We start from the raw sequence: 24,945 nt of genomic DNA, 5'->3' as shown, positions 1-24,945 counted from the left end.
CCAACAAGAACATTTTTTATATAATGATCAAGGATTTTTATTATCTTAGTCTCTTTCATCAGTTTCATATCATTACAGAAAATGTTATAGTACAGCGTTGTTCAATGTCTCCTCATTGCTTAATAATTTCCTTAGGAGTGCTGGTCACATATATCTGTACAATATGATTCTCATTTTTTTTTTCTCTGTACATTTTTTGTGAAGTTGGTTAAAAAGGCTGTCAGCACTTAAAGAAGCTGTTTCTTTTCTTTCTTTATTATTATTATAATTATTGTATTTTTTTTAATCTTAAATACTCGATCAAATAAAAGATTATTCTTCCCCAGGTTCGACTCGCCCTTTGGGAGGGGCTGGGGGGATGGGGGGGGGGGGGGGGGGGGGGGGCGGTGTGTTCGGGGCAGAGTTTAAAACCCGGTCACCGTGAATATAAGGAAGCTTCAGGGCTGGGCAGACTGGGGCGTGCCCTCCCCCCCCCCCCGGCCACCTCCCCATCCCAACATCGCCTCTTCCCTGCCCAGGCATTTGGCACTGCGCACATAAACAAGACTCACAAGATAAACAACAAGCAAAGCTCTTTGTGAAGCCATTATGATGCATACTAATGAGAGAAAAACAGAAGTGTCACCTTGATGGGCACTCAAAAAGAGGAAGCGGTATCGATGTGCCCCCTTCTTCCTCTTAGATGAGCACCGTGGGAAATCTGGAGTCTTCCTCAATGTTTTCATTTTCAAAAAACAGATTATTTTTTTTTCCACTAAAGATGAGAAAATAATAATTTTCTTTTTTTTTTTTGTCCTGGCAGGCACCTACAGCTGTCTATTAAAATGCTACTGCTATAGATAAGGTCTAGCATTGAACACACAAAGCAATTGCAATGAAAGGAACAAAGTTGCCTTAATATAATAATGATAATAATAAGAATAATGATAATAATAATAAGAATAATTATAATAATATATTACAGAATAAATCTCTTTTTTATAATTAGATTTTTTTTCATTAAAAGTTATATTTTCTTTGTTTGAAATACTATAATCTTTTTTAAATTATTTTTTTTTTCATATGTATCTAGGTGGTGATCAAGATGTTGACTATACCTCAACGTTATCCAAATCAATAAAAACTAGCTGTGCCGTTGCATATTACAGAATAGTCAATGATATGTGGACATGCACCGTGAACCACCCCATCCAACCGCAACGCTATGTGAGGCCGACGCGTCATCCCGCCGCGGTGACATCATAGCCGGCCGATGACCATGACGTCGACCACCTCGCCCTTGTGCAGCTCCACGTATTGCTCTGTTTTTGGAGGTAGCATCAGGAGCCCGTTAGCACTGCGCATGCTCATAAGCCTGCTGCTCACCTGGTTCCCTGCAGGGAGAGACAGGAGGGGAAGGACAAGGTGGGAAAGTGGACAGCGTACGGCGGCAACCGCTAGCACCCTTCCAAGTGTACTGTCAAATGTCAAATGACGTATTCTGTAAGCTTTTCATAGGGTCAAAGTCTGAGTGACACTCTCTCTAAAATAAAATATAGAAGCAAACACTCAGGGTCATTGTTGTAGATTTATTTTTCAAATGCTCTCAGATAGCTCTGTTGAAATTCTGTGTTTATCGTTAATATTCTAGACCTTGCAGCCTCGAAATATTTTGTGCGAATGAACTCGATGATTGCAAACGAGCCCCCCTAAACTACCAATCAGGCATATATAAAAAGACGACTGAGGCCAAAGAATCTAACCAAAGCACACCAATGATAATGTTTGTCAGTTGTACTGTCTTCATCCAGTGTGATTTTACAGAATACCAACAGTACTTAATATAGAATAATTTTCCTGATAAAGGTCATCAGCCTTCGTCTTTACAGGAGGATTGAATTTATTTTTTTTTTTTGCCAATGCATTCGGTTAACTTTGCTCATTTAGAGTATCCTACAGAAATAAAAAAAAGAGGCAAACACACTTAAAAATTGAATTAATGCAACAAACGAACAATACTGCAACCACTAGGCGGTGCTGACTGGATTTTTTTTGGTACCTGTGCTCTGTGCCCACGGCAGAGGCTCCTGGTGATGCCATGTCAGAATGCAGCGATGGTATTCAGGGCGAGGGTCCAACTTTACATCACATGACAACTAAGGGAGGGAGATCATAATATGAAAACCATGTGGTACACAGTAACACGTGTTAAGTTGGTTTCTTACTGCTAAACATAGCGTCACGCCTCTTTTTTTTTTTTTTTAATTTTTAGCCTCAATTTCAAATTAATGTAATTAGAGAGAATTTGATTGCAAGGAGCAAAATTCTTTAGCTAGTTTCTGAATGTCCCCATTATAGTGAAGCAAATACATAAACACCAGGACTGGAGGATTCTTATGTTTCTTTTCTTCTCACTGAAGATTTGTCCTGGTTGATACAAGCAAACTGAAATTGGAATAAATATTCCAAGAAGTATGGAGACTTTAGTCTGAGTTTCTTTGCCATGTGTCAAAGCCACCACTAGGTGGCAGCAATGCCCTCAACTTGACTGCTCTATTGCAGTAGATGATGTAAGCTCGTGGAGCTGCACCCTTGACAGGGGACCAGACGTCTTTCTTGATGACGCTAGTTGAGGACACCTGCTGCGATCACTCGCTGTTTATGAATTATTTTGTTTTCTCCCCCGTTTCTCTACAATGGTGAATTTTCATGACCAGGGGAGGAGGCGTCAGCGGGACCTGTGATTCATTTCTCTGCCTCGCCACAGCGCCGAGGCAAAAAAAAAAAAATCAGAATCAAGGAGACAATGAAATAGGACTACAATTTTACATTCAAAATGCATTAGAACACATGCAAAGAGAAATTGTCTCCTTGTCGTCTTTGTGCTCCTTGAAACAGTCCTCCCACTTTGACCGAGAAGGAGGCAAAACGGTTTGGTACCTGGAAGACCAAAAGCTGCTCGTGCAAAAAAACAAAAAAAACAAAGCCGTTTCACCGGTTGACGCGCTCGGCGCCGCAAAGAGCTGCCGGACGTCACGTTACTCGAGTCACAGTCTCGCCAAAGTTCCCCTCTACATCCTACCCTCGCTTTAATGATGGTGGGTCTAGGGTCCAAAATGCCCTGCATCTTCCTCAAGGCAGGGATGACAAAAAGATTACAAGTGACGACGGCGGACACGGGGTTTCCTGGGACAAAGCGGTGGACACAGCGGGGGAGGGGGGAAGTAGGGGGGTGGGGGGGGGGGGGGAGAAAAAAAGAAGGAGACAACCATGAGTAACATCTCTGCAGGAGCATCGGCGTGAATCCCTCTATCTCTCAACTTCACACACTACCTGGGAGGGCAAAGATTAGTTTGCGAGCACCGTCCATGTCCAAGGTGGCAAATGTTGTGGGGAGACTGCAAGTGACAGAAGAAGACACTCGGTGAATACCAAGGGAGGCCTCCCAATTGTGAATATTAAATGAAATTGCTCAGTTCCTTTACCCTGGTTTCATAAAAACTCGACCAAAATGGATTTGGGCGTGGAGATCGATATCCAGCACCTGTTTAAGGTAGTCCTGAAAAGAAAGGAAGTGTTGAGACGACATTAGAAAGCCCCTCAAACTGATTCCTGAGGGACATGATGCAGCAAAAGCTGGGGTCAAACTAGGACTTGTGGCTTTCAGCACTCAACAGTGGAAATATAAAGTTTCAAATGTATGTAAAGTAGAGCTAAAATCATGCGCACTGCACAAGCAAAAGACTTGATCAGAATCATTAAGGCGTCTATGGTAGCAATCATGTCTAGCAAATTCTGTTCAAAGTCATTCACTTATCATTTATTATAGTTGTTATTGCTTGAAGTGGACCTATTAGAAATCAGTTCTATGAAAGAGGATTAGGGCCACAATAAGAGAAAAAAGGATTACAAGAAGGAGATTTTTAGTTTTCATTTCGAGTTTAAGGTTGAAATTTTGTGAATCCAAAGGCCTCCCTTTGGTTGCATTTATTATCCGACGCCACTATCCCGGTCATACCTTCTCCCCCATGGACACCCCTCCTGAGGTGATGATGACATCAGCACGGCTGATGCCTTCATTCAGCGCGCTGAGAAGGTCATCAGGGCTGTGGGGCAAAAGTAAAAAAATAATTAAATAAAACACTGAACTACGAACACAATCGCTAAGTAAAAAAACCCCAGAGGTAGCCGCGCAGAGCGGCGGTGAGTCGTACTTGTCGCCCACGATGCCCAGGTTGATGGTGGGGTAACCGTGCTCCTGGATGGTGGCCAGCAGTGTGGAGCGGTTGCTGTCCCTGATCTTCCCGGGATGGAGGTCATCCTCTGGGTTCAGCAGCTGTGGCAACAGACGCGGGATTGGAAGGTTGAAACCACAGCAAACGCCCCTGATGTATTCAGTCGCCGTCCTGTTTGTTGGTGTAAATAAAGCCCAGGCTCTGTTTCAATATTATTCATGAGATATTATTAGCGCCTCGCCGGGTGGCACAGAGTCTGGCGTTAAGAAACGATGGTGCGGCAGAGAGGAGGGGAGAGGGTCAAGCGCCTCCGTTCTGCAAAATAACTGATACGTTTTTCTCCCGGCCGCCGCCGCCGTCGAGTGTGAAGAAAAGAAAAAACAAAAACATGTTGCGTTTTTGAATTTCTGTCAAGCTCAACCGACCTGCCACGCAGAGATTAGTCACTTGGGCTGCGTTCAGACTGCAGGCGAATCCGATTCAAATCCGATTCCTTCTCAAATGCGATTCTTAGGGCCGACTGTCCACACTGTTTTTTAGCAGGTGTCCAAATGGGATCTGGCTCTGTTCAGACTGGGCCACATTATTGACCCATCTGACAGGTTGCTGTAGTAATCCGTTTTGCAAAAACAAAATCGGATTTTATGTGGTTTGTGACTGTTCAGACTACAAAAGATCAACAAAAAAATTAGATTTTGGCTGGCAGTGTGAACGAGGCCTTGGAAAGTGCACACGTCACACAATTCCTGCGTCTAAAGGGAGACAATGCTGCTAACTGCAAAAAGGTACCACTATCATTGAGGCTGAACGTTTCGTGAACGCGTAAAAAATAAACCAGTGTGAAATGGACGTCGTCGGCTCTATCGTTTCCTCATGTCTTTAATGTTATTTTCCGCTTCCTACCTCATTTCCTGTGGACATTACGGCCACCACAGGGAATTTCTGGACCTCCACCTCTGTGACGCCCACAGTGGCCAGGAGGCCGATCTCAGAGGGGCCCATGTGGGTCCCTTTAGCCAGCACGCACTCCCCGCGCTTGATGTCGTGACCGATGGGCCTGAGGTGGGAGGAGAGAGAATGAAAAAGGGGAAAATTTTTGAAAGTAGCAAAAGCCTCAAGCTTTTATTGTGTATTTTTGGAACTTGGTCCCACAACGCAGGACACAAATCGACACAATGCACCAACCTGATGTCCTGCCCTGGACGAGCCTGTACTAGGATTCGTACTTCCAGCTCCTCTGTGCCCTAGAAGAAAAAACAATCAAACTCATCAAGGAGAAGCCGCTGTTTCTTTTTCTCCCGTTGATGGTTTCAGGCGGGAAAAGCCGGACTCACGTCCTCAGACTCTCGGAGCAACTCGGTGTCTTCGACCTGGACAACAGCATCAGCACCGCAAGGGATTGGAGCGCCCGTCGTCACCCTCATCACCTGGCCCGGCATCACTGTGTGGGTGGGCTGCATGCACACAGCCACAAATGACAAAATCGTGTCATCAAAATGATAATCCTGAAACGCAATGAGGCCAGCATGAACATCAAATAGTTTTTTTTTTTTTTTTTAAAGAAGCTGGAGCTGCTTGTCATCCATTAATCTATCGATGATTTTCTTTGATTTGAAGTAGAAAAATATAAATGAAAAAAATCACTTCGGAACCGGTAAAGAAATGATAAGACTGAAAGGCTAGAAGAGACGTTTCTGGAAAGAAAACACTGACGACGTGAATTCTGAGTCTAAAAAGCATTTTCAAAACTTCGTCAAACTGAAATATACTTGAAGGACTAACAGGAAAGAAATGAAAACCGACGTCTGTTTGTTTTGAGAGTGGTGTGGTTTCTATGGCAGCAGCCATTCATTAAGGTGAAGCTCTTGTCATCCTCGGCAGAGGACAAAAGTTGTCTCAAAGTTGTGCCTGTGTGTGAGTGTCACTCCGGGCGCTGACCTGCTCCCCCGCTTGAGACTCTCCAATAATGAAGCGGTCACCCGGGCCATCGGCCGCTAAGATGAAAACATGGAGGAAAAAAAGAGAGAACAAAACAGATTTGAAAGATTAAAAACACGTCTCGACTCAAGTCAATACACGGTTACTAGGATCATCTTTCATTGAAACTTCAGTCAAATGACGGCAGCATTAGTGCGTCAGCGATTTGCCAAAACGTTACAGTGCATCTGAAAATCGCAGACTGCTGCAGCTTTCAGAGTTTTGGGCACTAGCAGCTTTACTGCCTCACTGAGGCTGTGCCTCCGCTGTGAGTGCATCACAGGCAAAGTCGGCACTGGCAGCAGGGCCCCGGCTTAACTTCTCTTATCTCTCGTCATATCTGCGCGTGTGGAACGGCTACAGGGCGCCTTCACCTCCCGTCATGCAGTGCGGCAAACTATTTTCTATTTCAGTGGATTTAGAGGATCTCCGCAGCGCCTCCCGCAGGACTCCCCTCTCTCATCCCCACCACCCTGGTCGTCTCTGCCAGGTTAAAGTTGGGTCACTCAAGGAAGAGAGGAGAGGAGGGGAGAGAAACTGGTCAAATTAGTTTGGAGGCCTCTGCTTAGGCGAAAGCAAAAGTGAGACTATTGAGAGACTTGGAAATCAAAAGTCTTTCTTTTTTTTTTGGCCCGTTGCGAACTACTTGCAAAAAAAAAAAAGCATCAAACTTTCTTGATGATTTAGAACATAGGTGTCAAACTCTGGCCGTGTCATTATATTTAGCCTGTGAGGCAAATATAATGACAAAATCACCACTAGAGCCGGTATTATACAGCACATCTACCTCTAATACTGCAAATCCCAAAATGCTCTGCTGGTATTTTAGTGCGTCAATCAGGGCAGGACGTTCAATTGAATTAGATTATTATTAACTAATTGGTTTATTTTGTGGAAAAAGGTTACTGTTGAAAAAGAAATCAGAAGGCTGCAAATGAAATATTCACATATTCATAGTCACTTCTGTAAAATATTAAGCTTTTTTTTTTTTTTTTTTTTTTTTGCTTTTTTGCTTACATAATCAAGTTGAAGAAAATCTTGTTTGGGTCCTTATGAATAAGTTCACTGTTCTATCGGGTGGAAGATCAATGACGGCCCGTGACTTTGTCCAAGTTTTAAATTTTGGTTCACTGTGTGTTTGAGTTTGACACCTGATGATTTAGTGCGATGAGCCTTGACCTTTAACCCCTGATCCCCTTAAACGCAGGAATGCCTTTATTTCATTGGCAACAACTATTTTTGGACTGCCCATTTAAAATTTCCATAGCAATATGGGACATTATCTTTTTTCACTTTATGTTCTATGGAACTTAAAATGAATTTCTTTCATTGATTGCACTACTAGCTGAAAGTTTCCCTAAATAACACTAAATCACACAGCTGTGCTCGATTATTGCCCATTAAGACAAAACCAAACAAAACCAAACCAAACCAAACCAAACCAAACAAAACATTAGTCTTATTTTTGGAAAACAGGAAACACAAGTGCGCGAGACGCAGCACATACTTGCGAACAGTTGCAGTTACAGCTCGTACCTCTCACAGCATAGCCGTCCTTGACGGAGGCCGGGAAGGGCGGGAGGTTGTCTTTGGCATAAACGTCCTGAGCCAGGACTCGACCCATCCCATCTGATGGGCCAGGAGGAGGAAGAGTGGGAGGAGGAGGAGGAGGACAGTGAGTGAGACTCAGACGGACATACACAGAGGCATATATGCTGCAGGTGTGCGCGTGTGTGCATGCATCACAACCTCTGCACATTGACTCACCACCTGAGCAAGAGCGAACGCACGCCGTCTCGTTCTTCGCATTTCACGTTTTCTTTTGAACTCGCGACACATTTAAGAGGCGACCGGGCGCGCGCGTGACCGAAGCCACGTGCGCGCAACAACAACTGGCACCAGCCAGACAATTTACGAAAAAAAAAAGACTCTGTCGTAGGAAGAACAATGGCTCGGGGAGAGTGAGAGGGAGAGAGAGAGAGAGAGAGAGAGAGAGAGAGAGAGAGGGCGATATGAGAAAGACAGGAGAAGACAGGGCGAGTGGGCGGAGGAGAGAAATCCTAGCACTAAAATACCTTAAGCTGCTGTGCGGCTATATATAGCGCCGCTCTGTGCCTTTATGCTATCATCGTGTGGGCGTTAATACGAAGATCTGAGCTCCCGATAGTCAGTCGGGGAGAAGGAGCGATATGCATGAATGCATGCAAAAACGCCCACGCGCGCACAGGCTTATGACATGGCGCTCATAACGAGCTGTTGTAAATAATGCATCCCTGACGGAGCAACACACACACACACACACACACACACACACACACACGTGCCTGTTGTCCAAGTCTTACACAGCATGTCATCCGAGATATTCCGGTGTGTCTTTCGCAGCCGACACCAAGTTCCGAGCTTCCAAGTCATTATTCTAACAGCTCGTTAAAACTGTGTGCTGAAGCTGAGGCGCGGTTCAAAAATAGGATTGAAAAAGGGAGGCTGGTTGCCAGAGCAAAGCAAGCGTTTTAATCGGACGAAGAAACAAACAAACAAACAAACAAACAAACAAAAAGAGTCGCTCAGAGTGCGGTGGCGTCCGGCTTTTCAAAAGAACTGTGTCATGTTGGCTTGATGAAGGCGATGTCTCATCACTTTGCCCAAATTATCTTCTCCTCAAACTCCAAATGACTCAGATTAATGTGAAAAATGCAGAACGGGGCGTGCTGACGACCGTGTGGGCGAATCACTTTCGCATCTTTCAGAATCGTCATTTCGTGGCTCCGTTTCCTGTTCCAAGTTAAACATCTGGATCCTGGAAGTGACGTCCAAGGCAAAGATCTTGTTTGATTTCAAAATGTATGTATCTCTGATTTTGGATGAGCTCCACTGGGAAAAGCCACATGAATATCTGCCCAGGTTCCAAACAGAGATGTCATCCTCAAATGAGTGGATCGACATAACACATGGCATTCTCACAACGGAGAGAATATTTTTTTTTAAGAGAACTGATTGAAATGGCTCGCATATACGGTGTATCAAACTTAAGGCTGGACTTTGTGCGACAAACTGCCACCTCAATCAAAAATCAAAATGTTCTCTCCTTCGAAGGCCAAACTATGAACGTTCCTGCAGGCTTGTTTAGAATGACACGGCGGAGCCTCCTCATTTGACTTGCCTTGTCTGACTTCAAGTTGCTGTATTTGTATTCTATTAAAAGATTAAGACATCCAGGCTTGACGTGCGCGTGCAGAAGGGGAACACGCGTATTGCAATGAAAGAAATTCTCCTTGGAAATTTAGGGCCATAAAATTTCGGAAAATATTATTCTACTAAATCGACACAAATTAGCACAAAGCTAAGCTGACCTGCTGCAGCGCTCTAAAACGATCGGGCATTTCCACCACTGTATCACTGCAACGCTCGCATTCACACACATTCACGCTTTTACTAATCCAGCAGGGGAGGCGGTGCGGCTGCCCGCCGGCCTCCTGAATGTTTCATAACCTCATAGTTCCCTTTTCCCTCCTTCACCCTGACGCCCTCACGTTGATCCCGAGACCTGCTCCCCACTCCTGGAACATGGAACATCACTTTACATGTGGGGAAAAGAACCGGCGCCCCTCCTGCCACCATTGACCTGGAAGTCATGTGCGCCCACAAGGCTTTTCATGGCCCCCGGGTCCGTCTGACCGTGCCCTCGGAGATGGATTAGAGAGCGTGTGTTTCCCCTGAAGTTCCCCACCCCTCCATCACCCTCCCCACTCTGCCAGAAGGCTAACTAGAGCCACCAGGGGGCAGGATGGGGGGAAAGGCGAGAAGCAACAGCAAGTGAACATGCACTAAAGGGGGGAATGTTCCAGATGACTGGACACATTGCTTGAATTGCTTTTGAACTGCTGAGCTGTTGAACATTTTAGTAAAACTGTCCTTCACTGACACATTTCAGACAAGATCACGATGTCATCGACCAAAGCAGTGAAGCAAAACATCACAAGCCTGATAAAAAATATCCTTCAGACTACAGTACACATCATTTGAACATCCATTTAGGAACATCTTTAATTTTTTTTTCAATTTTTATGCTTTTTTTTTTTAAATATACTTTTGAATCCTATTTTGTTTCATGTCTTTTGTTTATGTAAGAAACTTTTTTTTATGTACCCCAAGGAAGAGTAGTTGCAGCTCTACTGCACCTAATGGGGATCCATATTAATAAACAATAAACATTAGGGGTCCCATATATGTAGATAATAGTAAAAGAAAAACATTGTTATAGAAGCCCCAAATCTTAAATAGATTTTATTGTGTTTTAAATGACAAACTTTCATGAAAGCTGCGTTCATTCAAATGAAAGCTGCCTTAAATTTCAGCATCCTCTCATGAAGCCTTCCTACACAAACTCATTTTACAAAAAATATTATCCAGATTCTCGTGAGAGGAAAACAAACACTGCCCAAATTCCTTTAGGTTTATTCTTTCCACACAAGACAACACTGCTACGCCACAGTGTTTGGCAAGCATTGCAAACTAGTGTTTTCTTCGATAGGGTATTTGGAAAAGTAATTGATTATGATTGATGGGAGTGATTGATTGATTTTCGATACGATTTTCGATACTACAAACCTTTTTACTATACTACCACTATTTTTTTTTTATTTATTTTTTCTAAAGAGAGGCTTAGAATCCTTCCTGCCGAGCACAGTCAACAGCCGCCCTCCTCACCTCTGTAGTTGATGATCTCGGTGCCCAGGACAGCGGTCATCTCCAGCACAGTGATGAAGGCCTTGTCCATGGAGGTGAGTGGGAAGGGAGACATGCGGTGCCTCCGGGGCACCTTGGTGATGTCCACTGCACTGTGACCTGGAAAAGACACATTAGCAACACTTTCATGCATGTCACGGCTGTCAGGTCCGACTTGTGTCACATTTACAGCGCTCCTCATTTCTTTTTCCTGATTTTTTATGTTCCACAGGAGGAGATTTTAACATTTCAGAATGCATAGCTATTTATGTGCTATACCTGTTCATTTCAAAATTTGTCCAACATATTTTCTATCTAATTTCTCCCATAAATGATCACCATTAAACCGGAAGTTAGATAATTATTAATTTTTGTGCCTTTAAAATCGTACGCGCAGGAGGATACGTTGAAAACAGTGAATTTGGACTTTAGACATTTAGATAACATTTTACATATTAGGACGAGCCCTATCACTTCTTTTAAAATGTATTTTTCCCATTGGCATATATTACTCATTGCAGCAGTTCGTGAGATAACGTTAATGGTGCGGGGACAGAAAAGACGAGGTGAACCGTCAAGGGCTCACATGAGAAGGAAACTAAAGTCTCTCTCTTGAGTCAGTGTTGTCCTTCAAATTGGAAAACAACAAATACACGAAGACCCCCCCCAAAAAAAAAGTTATACTGATCTCACAACATTGGGTTTGTAATTGTCAGGAAAAAACAACAAAAGAAAAAAATGATCTGCACCCGCATTAAAAGTCATCACTGTCTAAACCTATGAATGATTGAATGAATGGTTTGTTTCGGTTACAACATACAATACTTAAATTGCGTGCAATCAAATCTTTTTGCATACCCTTAAAGTAATCCATAATATAACCCAGAATACCAGTAATAGTACTTGAAGCTATTCTTCTTCATACTTCTTGACGCTCTACTGGAACAGTGCATCAATGATGACCTGTTTCAACAGTCACGCTGGGACTGCTGTCCTCACCACGGGTCGGGTACCGGCGCTCTCTGTGACATCACAGAGAGCCCATTTTCCAAACCGTGTATTTGGCATGGAGTCAAGGATGGACTTATGGCCAATTCACCGTCACGAGTCAAAGTTTTCGTTCCTCGCTTTCCCCCACTGTACAGGTACTGTACAGTGCCACCAAGGCGTCATTAAAACACGGTAAAGGGAGATTTGCATTGAAATGGCTCATTGATCCGCAGCAGACCACAACGGTCTAATAATACCTCTCTAATAACTCCGACGGCAAAAAGAAACAAAGCGCGGTGTAACTAATATGTAATCTGCATATTAGCTACACCCCGGCACGTCACATACACTCCTACCCCACCCGCCTCCAGGCTTTGTCTCTGGCGCTGCGTGGCTCTTGCTCTGCCTCGCGGCAAAAGAATAGGTGCTGCGCTTTGATTTCCCTTGACCCAATTTACCCCCCCCCCCCCCCTTTTTTCTCTCTCTTTAAACACACACTTATGCTTCGGCAGCATATTCCGATGCTTAACATGGGGCTTAACAACCCCTGGCAAAACATCACACACACACACACACACACACACACCACCAGCAGCAGCAGCAGCAGCAGGATAAACCCAGACCAGAACAGCCTCGTCAAATTTTTTTTTTTTTAAATCTATGTACGCAAAACGGAAACTTAGTACTCACTTGAACTTAGTATATTTTCTTTGCTGCTGCATCGTGACTGCACCTGAAGGTGGAGGAGGTGGGGTCGGGGCGGAGGTTCGAAGAAGAAAAGAGTAGGTGGGGTTGGGGTTTGGAAGAGAAAGCAGAGGCAGTGGTAATTTGACATCGAGCTGGGCTGCTCCGTCGTTGACATGCTTGAGATGAGAAGCTGTTGATACAACAGTCAGAAGCACCGTCGAGAGCCGTGTCACACTAACACCGTGCACTTTGTCCTGCTCGCTGGCGGGGGGGGGGAGGAGGGGCGGCGGCGGGAAGGAGGTGTTGGTGGGGGAGATGGATGCATCTCCTCGCATTTATTATTTTATTTTATTGTTATATGCTAGCTGTGGTGACGAGTCGTACTGACGAAAAACGGTGCGCGGACGACGTCTCACCGTCGCTCTCGGGCCACTTTGAGAGAGGGAGGAGGAGGAGGAGGAGTTCGTAGGACAAAGGCGACAACAAACAGAGCGACAGAATCGGAACCACGCGGTCGTCACGAGACGCGTCCACTGTGCTGCTACATTGTGACGTCGAAAAATGCGGCGGCGACGATTAAGCACGTGTTGAGTCGAGAGATACGGGGGAGGGGCGGCTGTTCAGATGATGTGGCAACAATTGGGCAGGAGAAGAAGAGGAGTGGGGTGAAGCCTGGGCTGAGCTTCCCCAAACCACCCGAGGGTGGATGACGGAGGCAAACTGCGGGCTGCGGAGTGAGCGAAGGCCACTGTCAAATCAATGGCGAGAGGGGAGGGAAACCAGGGTTGCAAGAGGGTCTTGGCAGCCTCCACTGCTCACGTCGGCGCTGATTGGAGGACGGAGAGGCTCGCCGGAATGAAAGGGGAAAATGATAGCCGTATTTTCGGAGCAGGAAAAGTTGGGAAATGAGGAGAAATTGGTTGAAATTAGGCTCTTGCGCTCGGAATCTAACTGCCATTTCCCCCTTTTTTCATTCAATCAAAATCACAGAGGGGAAAAAAATAAATTAGATTAACAGTTTTCTCCCCCCCCCCCCCACCCCACCACCCCAAGCAAATGATCTTGATTCAAGCCTCGGCTAATGAATGAGTTTCAACAGCCTTTTATCAGACAGTTGAGTTTTCTTGTTGTCGCCGGCCTGCACGCAGAGCACACGCACAGCTTAAGATACCCAAGGATTTTGGGTCAGGGCCGTTCTGCTTCTAGACTGTTCGGACGCTAACGATTATCCAAGAGTTCTCAATGCTCCATTATAAGCAGCTTCATGAAATAATCGACTGGAAAGCTCTCAGAACATTACTAGGGCACAAAAACCAGTAAGAACGCGCTGAACACATTATGGGATGGCTTTGATAGTTGTTGCCTTGAATGTCTAATTGTGATTTTAGGGAATTAATAAAAAGTGTGCGATATGCGGCCATCATGACACAAGTTGAAGGCTTTACAATTGCCAAAAATGGAAACATTTCTAAAACAAAACTTTGTAAATTAATCACGATTTGCTGTGAGTGGAATAAACTACGCATCATAATTTATAATTTAGGCTCTTCTGAAACAGTCTACTTTTAATGTGTTCACACAAAATTCTGCACACTTAGAATTCTATCAATCACTTTTGAGTAGACGGTTGAAGCGGTTTTAAATGTTGAAACTGAAATGGTCCCAATACTTGTTAAAGCACATCTTGACTGATTTTCCTGCACTCGTAATGATCGTGGAGCGTTCAGTATCATTATTTCATAAAACTGGTTAAAATGCTGTTTAATGCTGAACTGGGTCAGTGGCCCCCGAACTAATGAATGGTTGTGTAGCTTCCTAAAATGGCCATCCAAACAGCTGGAGGTGGCAGAGATTACACCGCAACGAAAACCAGAAGAGAAGATGGAACAGCGGTTGGTCTGTTCACGTGGCTGAAAAAGGAAATCACAATGTTCCATAAAGAGGCATAACACATTTGCAGACGATTCAATCTGCTGTGCGGCGTATGCAGAAGGCACAGCGGGGTGGATGTAGCACATGGACATTCGGGTATTCCTGCCTTTCATCTGCGTGGCGTGACTTAACTCCTGGTGATTGGCCAATTTCTTCTTGGTATTTATAGAAAGCCATCAACCAAATTAAAAAAACAAAAATGTACTAACGCTACATGCCAGCAGAATAGAAGGAACATTAAGAAGAAGCTTTGTTTTAGGAAGCTCAACCTCCAGGGACCAACTTGGCGCCGACAGTAGATTCACAAATTCTAAAAAGAAGTGCACAGAGTTTCTTTCTTGTTTTTTAAACCATCGGCTATGCGTTTTGGTCTGTCGAGTGTTTCATTGTTTAGCTCTCCTTATCTTCCCTCGTGCCGGCCTGCGCTGCTTTCCTCCTGTTGCAACTGCTTGTGTTTGGATGGCCGCTGTGCCCTGGCGTGGTCAAGCTAAGTTGGTGTATGGAGAGCCAGAGCACCCGTGGTGGAGGTGAAGGTCTCTACTAACCCACCCAGTCACCCGTCCGCCTCTTTCTCCCGTAATGCCATGCTAACTGGGCTAGCACCGTGACACCACAGGGCACCAAACAGCCAAAAAAGGTGAGAGGATCGGAAATGACGGGTGGCGGGTGGGATGGTGCTGGAGAAGGAAGGATGGAAGGACGGAGAAGAGATCGAAGAAGGGCAGGCAGGGGATACAGGGAGTATGGGGGGGATGGTGGGTCAGCATGATGTGGTTCCAAAACCCAGAAAAGAAGAAAAACAAACAAACAACCAACAAAAGAAAACAGGAAGCGACAAACTGGACGGACTTCACTAAAACTACAAGAGCCGAGACACAGCAGAAAAGTGGTGGGGGGAAAAGAAAGAACAGAAACGATATAAAAAGACCACTTAAAAAACAGCCTGATGGCATCTACTGAACAGACATCCAGCACACCAGACAGAGCTACTGGAAGCGGAGCATGTTAACCGGAGACAGAGTCGGACGGACAGGTAGATGGGGAGGGGTAGGGGTGGTCCAGGACGGAGAGACGTGAGAGTGAAGGACAGTCTGGAGGAAGGAGGAGGACGAGTGGCGGACACACAGGAGGAAGAGGGTGAGTGAGAGCCAGAGGGAAGAACTGGGAGAGGGGTGGAGGGGGAGGGAGGTGGGGTAGGGCCAAGAGCGAGGCGCTTGTTGGACGCGCTCCTCGCTGGTGGTGGGGGTGGGGTGGGAAGGAGGCAGAGAGGAGGGGAGGAGGAGGGTGGGGGTGGGGCGGGGAGAAAGGGGATGGGGTGGGGGGGAGCGGGATAGTTACTCGAGAGCTGAAGGTCCTCCTGCGATCATCTTTAAGCCCCTCCAACCTACACTGGAGCTAGTGGAGATAAAGCATTGAATCACAGGCGTCAGTGCATCTGTCTCGGCAACCGCAACATCACGGACAGACAGACAGACGGACGGACGGGACGGACAGAGGGACAGACAGAAGGACGGACGGGAGCACGAACGGACAGGCATCCACAGACAAAACCCTACATTGGGAAGGAACAAAGAGAGACAGACAGACAGACAGACAGACAGAGAAAGAACAGGAGAGGAGGAGCTCTAAGGAGGCTGTTTGCGGGACATTGACTGTGTCTCATATTCAGGGTCTGCAGCCTTCGTTGGTTGGGTCCTCCGGAGGACGAACCCAAACCCGCCTCCCCAGTAACCACATGGGACGGTCTGGCCTTCGGCGTATTTCCTGGTTGCTTCGCTGCCGTTCCCTCCGGCTGGCCAACCCCGGAAGTGACGTTTTTATAGCATCAAGCTAACCATTACTCGGCATTAAGAGTCACATATTTTAACTGAATTTTGGGGTTTTGGTTTAACATATAAGGCGTTGGATGTTCAAATAATTAAAAACCCTACGGTAAAAACTTCATATTTTATGTGAAATTTTAATACTTAAATTTATGTGTTGTATCTTTGCCAGTAGATGCCGTCACTTCAGCTGACTTCCCAGGATCCCAGGATGCTTTGCAGCAGCACGCAAAGCATCCTGGGATACAGGAGGCCGCGAAGGATAGTAGCGGTGCATCCTTCGAATCGGCTAAAAGGACAGGCCCTTGAGCGGTGTTGTGATGTAACTGGCCTTCAAATACAGGCTTCGAAGGATGCTGACCATGAATTGAGACACATCCCAATGGCGGCCCCTACTGGAGGCCCAGCGTAGAACACCAGGCATGGGGAGACGCAAAGAATTTGAATCGCACAGAAAACGAGACATTAGTTTAAAGTAGACGGATGCTCATATATTGAGCTAAATGAACGAAAAAAAAATCTTCTTCTTTTTGTATTGAGAGGTTTCAGAGCCACTCGGTTGCTTTTTCGCAATCAAAATGAGAACAGAGAGTTTTTCTTTAAGTCAACAAATCCCAGGCATGAAAAGCGAATGAAAAAATGCGATAGCTGCTAATTTGGCCCGCTAACGATGCTACGGAGCTCCGTTGTTGTGAAAAGCTGTTAAATACAATGTTGTGTTGCACCGGGAGCCGTGTTTTGTGTTCCACATGACCGCATGTGAAGTTTTTGGCCTATGTTCTGGGACTGTTGACCAAAACATACAGTGCTCAAGAAGTGGAGTGACATTGAAGAAACAATGACGATTGTTTCATTTAAAACTAGTTATACACAAACTGCTACGGAAAGTGCTGAGCATTAACAAAAAGAAGCCTTTGCGCGTGTAAAGTTAGTGGTAGCGGTTAAAAAACTAGAATAGCCAATTAGCAGACAAGACAACCATTGGGCAATAACAATGAAGACGATGAGTTAATTGATCTAAAATTAAAAAAATTTGATTGACAAAATGACAAGTTGGATACATTTTGTCCACACGCGGCTGTGGAGACAGCAGCAGGAGAAAGTTGCTTCTTTTCAATTGCTTTAAAAATTGGACTCTTTGCTCAAGTCCAAATCAATCTGAATATTTCAAAAAAGATATTTTGATAGTGACACGGTGGCGCACCTTCCTGTGTGGGTTCTCTCCGGGTTCTCCGGCTTCCTTCCACAGTTCAAAAACATCCATGTGAGGTTGGGAATTGGGAACTCTAAACTGTTTGTAGGTGTGTATGTGAGTGTGAATGGTCATTTGTCTCTATGTTGCCCTGCGATGAACTGGCCACTTGTCCAGGGTGTCACCCTGCCTTTGCCCTATAATAGCTGGGAGAAGATCCAGCAGACCCCCGTGACCCTGAGCTCAGGAAGAAGCAGGTATTGAAAATGGATGATATTTGATATTTTGATATTTGCAATATCAGTTGAAAGGATCACAGTCCCTGTGTGCTTGTTTAGATTTGTTGACAATAAGAAAAACACAAACCTGCTGTGACCGTTGTTGTACTTAAGACAGACGATCGACGGTTCAGATGCTTATTTATAGCAAAACTGTGTTGATAACGACAAAGGGGAGAAAAAAAACGCAAAATGTAGATACTGACTATTGTTTCGAACTACAGCGAATCCGCATTACAGCACATATCAAAAGTTAAGGCAACTGTAAATGTAAAATGGACCTAAACTTTTGTGCCCAATGATGAACTTGGAGATTAAAATCTCAAATCTTGCCGTTTTGGTTATATCTGACACTTTATTGGGCACAGTGGGGCCATTCGAGGGTGGCAGCTGTGGTTGCTCAGAGATCTGTGCCACCACTCGAGGGCCCCCTAGCACAGAGAGGTGGAGATTGGATGGATGGGCAAAGGTAGACAGAGAGGAGGGGACAAAGGTTGGGATCGGGGGAGCCAAGAAAAGGCCACAGGAGGACACAGATCAAACTTGCAGACAGTAAGAAGCAAAAACACGATTAGCCTTGAAAACACAACTGCAAACAAGTGCAAAAAAAAGAGAAGCATATTTTAAAATACATATATATGAATAGTTATAGAGCTGATGCATAAGACTGACATCAATCCACCGAAGAATTCACTTCACAACCAAGGATGAATCACAAGTTTTTAACTTCCTTATTCAGTTTGTTGCTAGTCTGCCCTGTGGTTGGCGGTCGACACAGCGGAAACACATCACCATTAACTCAAAGTCAGCTGGAAAAAACAAAAAACAAAAAAACCTGACGCAGCGTGAAGGGATGCCACTAGTTTCAAATCAAAATGGTTTAAAAAAAAAAAAAAAAAATCTAATAAATGTACGACCAACTGAAACACAACTTATTAAAATAAATCATCATCCAAGGAAGCCGTGGGAGGGGCCGCGTATGGAGGTGAAGACAGTGAGTAGGGAGGTGGGGGTGTGAGGGAGGGTGGGGGTGAGGGAGGTGAGAATGGGGGCCAAAGCAGCATGGAAGGTCAGGGTCTGGGCGACAAAATTCCAAATAAAGAAATAAATACATTAAAATAAAAAATAGAAATGCAAGCAGTCAACCAGTCTCACACTCAAGTCAACCCCCCCCCCTCCCCTCCCCCCACACATAACCCTGCCGCCCGCCACCCTCCAACCCTGAGAACGTGTTCGGAGAGAATAATGAGCGTGTGAGAAATGCCACACACACACACACACACACACACACACACACACTGTTAAAATCAATTAAAGAGCAAAAACTGATCCAACAAAATGGCAAGATAAGAAAGATTTGGACACTCTCACTTGTTACAATGGCGACATCATGACACACACACACACACACACACACACACACACACACACACACACACACACACACAGGGGCTTTGTCTCAATCCAGGGTCTGCATCCTTTGAAGAATGCATTTGAAGGCCAGAACACTGCGCAAAGGCCTATCACAATTCACAAAAATTTAGAGGACGCTCCAAATGCGTCCTTCAAATGCATCCTCCTTTTAGCCCTTTTAGCACCGCTACTATCCTTCGTGGCCTCCCGTATCCCAGGATGCTTTGCGTGCTGCTGCAAAGCATCCTGGGATCCGTCAGCTGAAATTGCGGCATCGACTGACAAAGACACCACATATAAATCTAAGTATTCAAATTTCATTTTCAATTTTAACCGTAGGGTTTTTATTTATTTGAACATCCAACGCCAGAGTTGGATGGCGAATCAATGGTTAGCTTGATGCTATAAAAACGTCACTTCTGGGGTTGGCCAGCAGGAGAGGACGGCGGTGAAGCAACCAGCAAATACGCCGAAGGCTAGACCGTCCCATGTGGTCACCGGGGAGGCGGGTTTGGGTTCGTCCTTCTCGGCCAGGTCCTCCGAAGGACCCGCCTTCCAACAGAGGACGTTTCCTTCGAAGGATGCAGACCCTGAATTGAGACACAGTGTGTGGGAGGGGGCGCCTAAAACTGATTTTTAATCATAGGGCCCAAAATTGTGAGTGGCGCCACTGCACATAGGCGCACACGCGCACACACATACACACACACACACACACACACACACACACACACACACACACACACACACACACACACACACACGTTATAAATTGTGGACTCAAGCCAAAGAAGCGCTAATCATGGAGATCAGCGGGCTGGTGAGTGGGATTTGCCGTCGTCTGCGGACACAGGGCGGTTGAGTGCGGACATGTCAGCGAGATGCGTGGCTCTGGGGGCTTATCGATTGTCGGGCCAGGGCGGGGGTGGGCGGTGGGCGTGGGGGGGATCAATAAGCGGTTTGGCTGCAGAGATGCATCAAGATATAATGTGAATCCAAGTGCGGGCGGTGCTGATGTCAGCACAAAACAAAAAGGGGCTGTCAGACAAATTATGCAAAATGGGGGGAGAGTGTAGAGTGGGGTAGGGGGGTTGTTAGGTGGGCCTGCAGCGGGCCCAGTGGGGAACAGAGAGAGCCGGTTCAGCTGGCTGCGTCCACCTCGGCAAAGAAGGGCAGCTGGAGCGGTTGTTGCGTCACCGGCCACTCACGCACCAATCAGCAGTCACTCCAGATGAAGTATGAATGACGAGAGGGTGAGAGCGAGAGAGGTGGAGGCGATGTGGAGGAAGAGAAGACTGCTGCGTACGACCTGACGCGTCTGCTGATACAGGGCAGGGCGGCATCCAAAAGAAAAAGAAAAAAAAAAAAAACAAACAAAAAAAAAAAACGCTCCTTACGGTCTTTAATTTGGACATTTAAAGGTCCCATATTGTTACCCTTGGTTTTCAATTCCAGTGGAGGTGCAGATCTGCTGTGCATAGCACATGTAGCTCACTGGCGAGATGTAAGGCGTGACTTATGAAGAACCTTTGCGGCGTCATGAACGCACGCCGGCTGAAAAGCTGAAAAGGCAGGAGACGCAAAAAGCGCAGGGGGAATTTTGAACAACATGGGACCTTTAATTACATTTCAGAAAACAAACCCTGCCTGGCGTTTTCCTCGTGTAGCACCACACCGTCTAAAACCCAAACCCCCAACGACGGACACGTCGCCCCCTGTTCGCCAGGTGGAGGAGTATCGCCGTAGAGTGACCTGCGTCTACAGTACATACACTGTATGGAAAGAAGCGGCTCATGTAAATTCTTCTTCTTCTTTTTTTCTAAATAAACCCCCGACTAATTATTTGACGAAGAGCGATAATAGAAAAAAAAAAAAAAAAAAAAGCCGATCAACACCCAAGGTTTCTCGTCTACGACAACAATGTGCTTTTGTTTTTGTGGAAGGTTTTGGTGGAGGAGGAGGGTGGGTGTGGGGGAAAACCGTTAGACCTTTCAAACTGCCAGGCAAACTCCCATCATCGGTGTGTCTTGAAGGACACGCCGTATTTCAGCTGAGCAGAGAGAGGCACTGAGAACCTCAGGAAGAGAGGCCTCGCATCCAAAACTACTACGACTACTACTACTACTTGATTAATACTCCAGTGGTTATTTAAGCTTCCATCGTGGCTGCTTGGGAAGTATATAATATTTTTACACAGAACCCCTCAATTTGGGTCTGAATTTCGCTCATTTAATTGCAGCAAATTTCTTTTTTTTTTTTAACACATTACCATTTGTTTTCTACATATCCTTATCTAGATGGCTCTATCACAATGAGGTGCCTCTCCCAGGTCAGCCGTCTCCCTGCCAGTGTGGGTGGTGCGGGCGTGCGCCCCTCGTGCGGTGGCGGTGCTGGTGTCGGTTGCCGGTGGACAGCATGCTGGTAGAAGGGAAAAGTGGGTTTACCTGGTCCAAGGTAGAGTACCTTGGCTTGAGCGTGATGACCTCATCCAGGTGAGCCCTGAATTCTCTCCGTGAGGCCTGGGTGGAAGGGGGAAGTCACAGGACAGTCACTCGCCGTCGAGCCCCGCCCCCCCGCCCCAACACACACACACAAACACACACACACACACACACACACACACACACACACACACACAGGCCCAAACAAGCCAGAGTGACCCACTTCAGTTTCGCCAGCCTTTAAAAAAAACCCAGCAGAGTCCAACAGCTCTTTGTCTTGCAAACAAAAAAAAAAACACGCACATGCTCAGACTAAATCAGAGTTGAGTTCTCTCTGTCACACACACACACACACACGTGCACGCATACACACACAAACTCACCAATTGCACCAAAGGAATTTTCAAAACAAGAGGGTGCAGCAGTGACTCATTAGAAAACATTACTAAACCATCAGCGACACGACTAAACCAAAGATGGATGAGGAAGTGAAACCCCAGCAGTGTGCCGCGGGGAGGGGCGTCTGTTAGTGAGGGCGCAGGCTGGCAGTTAAGTAGTGAACCCCGCCGGCTCAGCGCTTGACCCCCGCCGGCCGAACCCAGAGCCTCTGTTGGACGACACACGAGCATCGAGGGCGCGGAGGAGGTGACGGCGCCTGTTTGAGCCACTTACGGTCACCTGCTCGGCACTGTACTTCACATCAGGTGAGTTCAGTGCCGGGATTATACAATTACTTCTGGGGAGCAGAGCGGCGCTGAACCAATCAGGTCAGATCAGGCCGTTAATGATTCTACACGTGTTAAAATGGATGATAATCACTCGCTGGCGTGTTGACGCAGTGGCTGATCTTGACACGAGGTAATTGTCCTAAATGACATGATGAACTTCATTCATTTATGGCCTGCTCAACATGAAAACCACTCTCCACTTGCTCTGTGAAATCTTATTACATACACTACATACTGTTACTAGTATTTGTTATGGTTATTCTTAAAACACATAACAGCACATTTGACTAGACTAGACTTTTGGAGAGAGGCCATATTTAGGTAGTAGCTGTGATATTATAGCCACTTCAGCAAGTTAACTGAAAATGTGCTTTCTAAAAAGTCAAATTAATTGTGTCACGGGATGATATAATTAACTTAATTGTTAACCCATCAACTTAAATCAACACGTTTACCAGTTAGGTGTTAACCTCACTTTGTTAGGTATAGTGTTAACTTAATTAAGTGTTAACTGTAAACTGTAACTACTTTATTGTCAACTTTAAACTTTAACTACAGTATAGTTTATTTTTATTCTTCTATTTTCACTTTTTATATTTTTTTTGACTGCTGCAACACTGTAGTTTCCCAATTTGGGATCAATAAAGTTCAATCTAATCTAATCTAATCTAAAAACAACACATCCCTCATATCCCCTTTTTTAAGCTCCTCCCAGAAGTCATCGCTGTGCTATCAAAGGTACTAAATAGATTCTGATGCCACATTGTGACATATCAGCCCTCCTCCATGACCCTGCATGAAGCTCGTGTCTTTATCACTTCCTGATCAGAGTTGCTGGGCCGCGACCGGAAGAACAAGCGCGAGGAAAGCTGCAAAGGCCTCGGCACATTTACCGAAAACCCTCTTTTAAACCCGAAATAAAAAACAAACAAACAAAAAACTCACAAGCTGCTGTGTGCAAGAACGTCAACAGAACTGAGGTGTGTACACAGAGGGGGAAAAAGAAACACGTATTGTTTGTACAAGCAATACCACTTTCATTCAATACACAATTCAAGCATCGTTCAACCTCACGTCACAGAGGTTGAAACGCTGGATGGGAGGTTTTCTGTGTTTTGGAAGGTGGTGAGGGTTAGATACAGGATACTTTGGACGGGATGGGGGGGGGGGAGTTGGGGGTGCAGGTGTGTGGGACGTTTTCTTTTTAGACTGCACGACAAAATCCGAGACAAAACACAAAAAAGAGGAAAAAACATCCACACAAAAAACAGACAGGTTGGAACATCAGCAGGAGGGCAGCGGAACGAAGGACACGGTGGGACGTTTTGGGGAGAAAAGCAGTCATGCCAGGCAGGCATTAAAGAGTGCAGCTGGGGAGGGGAGGGTGATGCAATGATCGATGGACGATGCATCAGAACCCATGCAGGAGTACCTCAGCAATGCTTAGGGTGGATGAACAGGAGGGGAGCCGCGCCTGGTGCCATGAGAGAGAGAGAGAAAGAGAGGAGGGGGCAAGGGAGGAAGAAGAGAAGAGGGTTAACAGAGCCAAAGCCAGGTCGAGCGCGGGGGGGAGAGGAGGGGCGGGGGAGGGGGACAGAGGCACACAGAGACTGAGGCAAAGGGGGAAGCGCGCACGTCGCCCTCTGTCTGTCGGGAGGACACCTGCGTGACAGGTCTCTGTGTGACTGTCGCCGAGTGCAGCCAAGGGGCATGACGGGCAGCGACGGGAAGAACAGGACAGGACAGGACAGGACAGGACAGGACAGGACAGGACAGGTGAGGACAGCAGGTAGGAGTTGCACGCCGGAACGGCAGGAGAGAGGGGTCTCACGGGGAACGTTGCACATCAGTAGGAGTGGAGCAGCGCAGCATCAACAGGAGGTTCACAGACAAGCGGACCTGTGCTCAGGGAACATTGTTCCTGCTGAGTGATCATCATCATCACCATCATTGTCATCGTCATCATCATCACCATCATAGTCATCATCACCATTATCATCACCATTGTCATCATCATCATCATCACCATCATAGTCATCGTCACTATCATCATCACATCACCATCGTCATCATCATCATCATCACCATCATAGTCATCGTCATCATTATCACCGTCATTATCATCACCATCACCATCATAGTCACCGTCATCATCATCATCACTATCACCATCACCACCGTCATCATCATCATGATCAACATCATTACCATCATAGTCATCGTCATCATCATCACCCTTATCATCACCATCGTCATCATCATCACCACTATCGTCATCATTATCATCACCATCACCATCACAGTCATCGTCATCATCGTCACCATCGATATCATCATAGTCATCGTCATCATCATCACCATCGTCATCAGTATTATCATCCCCACCACCATCATAGTCATCGTCAGCATCGTCAGCATCGTCATCACCATCACCATCACCACCTATGGTGACCATGGCCAATATCTGAGTCTCAATGGCATCGCTATTCTCCAACACAAAATACGACCTCAGAAAAATCTTAGGATTCAAGAACTGCATTTTTTT

The 24,945-nt window shown here is 45.8% G+C and overlaps 1 protein-coding gene across 3 annotated transcripts in view; it reads right to left on the bottom strand.

Moving 5' to 3' along the window:
• Window positions 1-739: 739 nt before the first annotated feature.
• gphnb (gephyrin b) overlaps window positions 740-24,945 on the bottom strand; it is a 101,285-nt gene continuing 77,079 nt past the window's right edge. The window contains exons 9-25 of one of the 3 annotated variants that reach the window (XM_076037709.1): window positions 23,833-23,874; window positions 21,676-21,750; window positions 15,864-15,920; window positions 12,597-12,639; window positions 10,899-11,036; window positions 7,728-7,820; window positions 6,153-6,208; window positions 5,549-5,668; window positions 5,400-5,458; window positions 5,118-5,271; window positions 4,194-4,315; window positions 3,998-4,085; window positions 3,465-3,538; window positions 3,310-3,377; window positions 3,062-3,165; window positions 2,039-2,135; window positions 740-1,373 (exon numbers count right to left, since the gene is read on the bottom strand). In XM_076037709.1, the coding sequence (XP_075893824.1) occupies window positions 1,240-1,373; window positions 2,039-2,135; window positions 3,062-3,165; window positions 3,310-3,377; window positions 3,465-3,538; window positions 3,998-4,085; window positions 4,194-4,315; window positions 5,118-5,271; window positions 5,400-5,458; window positions 5,549-5,668; window positions 6,153-6,208; window positions 7,728-7,820; window positions 10,899-11,036; window positions 12,597-12,639; window positions 15,864-15,920; window positions 21,676-21,750; window positions 23,833-23,874 (1,524 nt within the window). In that variant the 3' untranslated portion in view covers window positions 740-1,239. The remainder of the gene's footprint in view (window positions 1,374-2,038; window positions 2,136-3,061; window positions 3,166-3,309; window positions 3,378-3,464; window positions 3,539-3,997; window positions 4,086-4,193; window positions 4,316-5,117; window positions 5,272-5,399; window positions 5,459-5,548; window positions 5,669-6,152; window positions 6,209-7,727; window positions 7,821-10,898; window positions 11,037-12,596; window positions 12,640-15,863; window positions 15,921-21,675; window positions 21,751-23,832; window positions 23,875-24,945) is intronic. The other 2 variants (XM_076037710.1, XM_076037711.1) reach the window with 2 other exon arrangements.

The sequence above is a fragment of the Nelusetta ayraudi genome, unplaced genomic scaffold (genome assembly GCF_046127955.1).
Source record: "Nelusetta ayraudi isolate G7.1 ecotype Tasmania unplaced genomic scaffold, CSIRO-AGI_Nayr_v1 ptg000052l, whole genome shotgun sequence".
NCBI classification, from domain to species: domain Eukaryota; kingdom Metazoa; phylum Chordata; class Actinopteri; order Tetraodontiformes; family Monacanthidae; genus Nelusetta; species Nelusetta ayraudi.
Note: the sequence above shows the minus strand (reverse complement) of the source record. Positions and strands in the feature narration are given on the sequence as shown.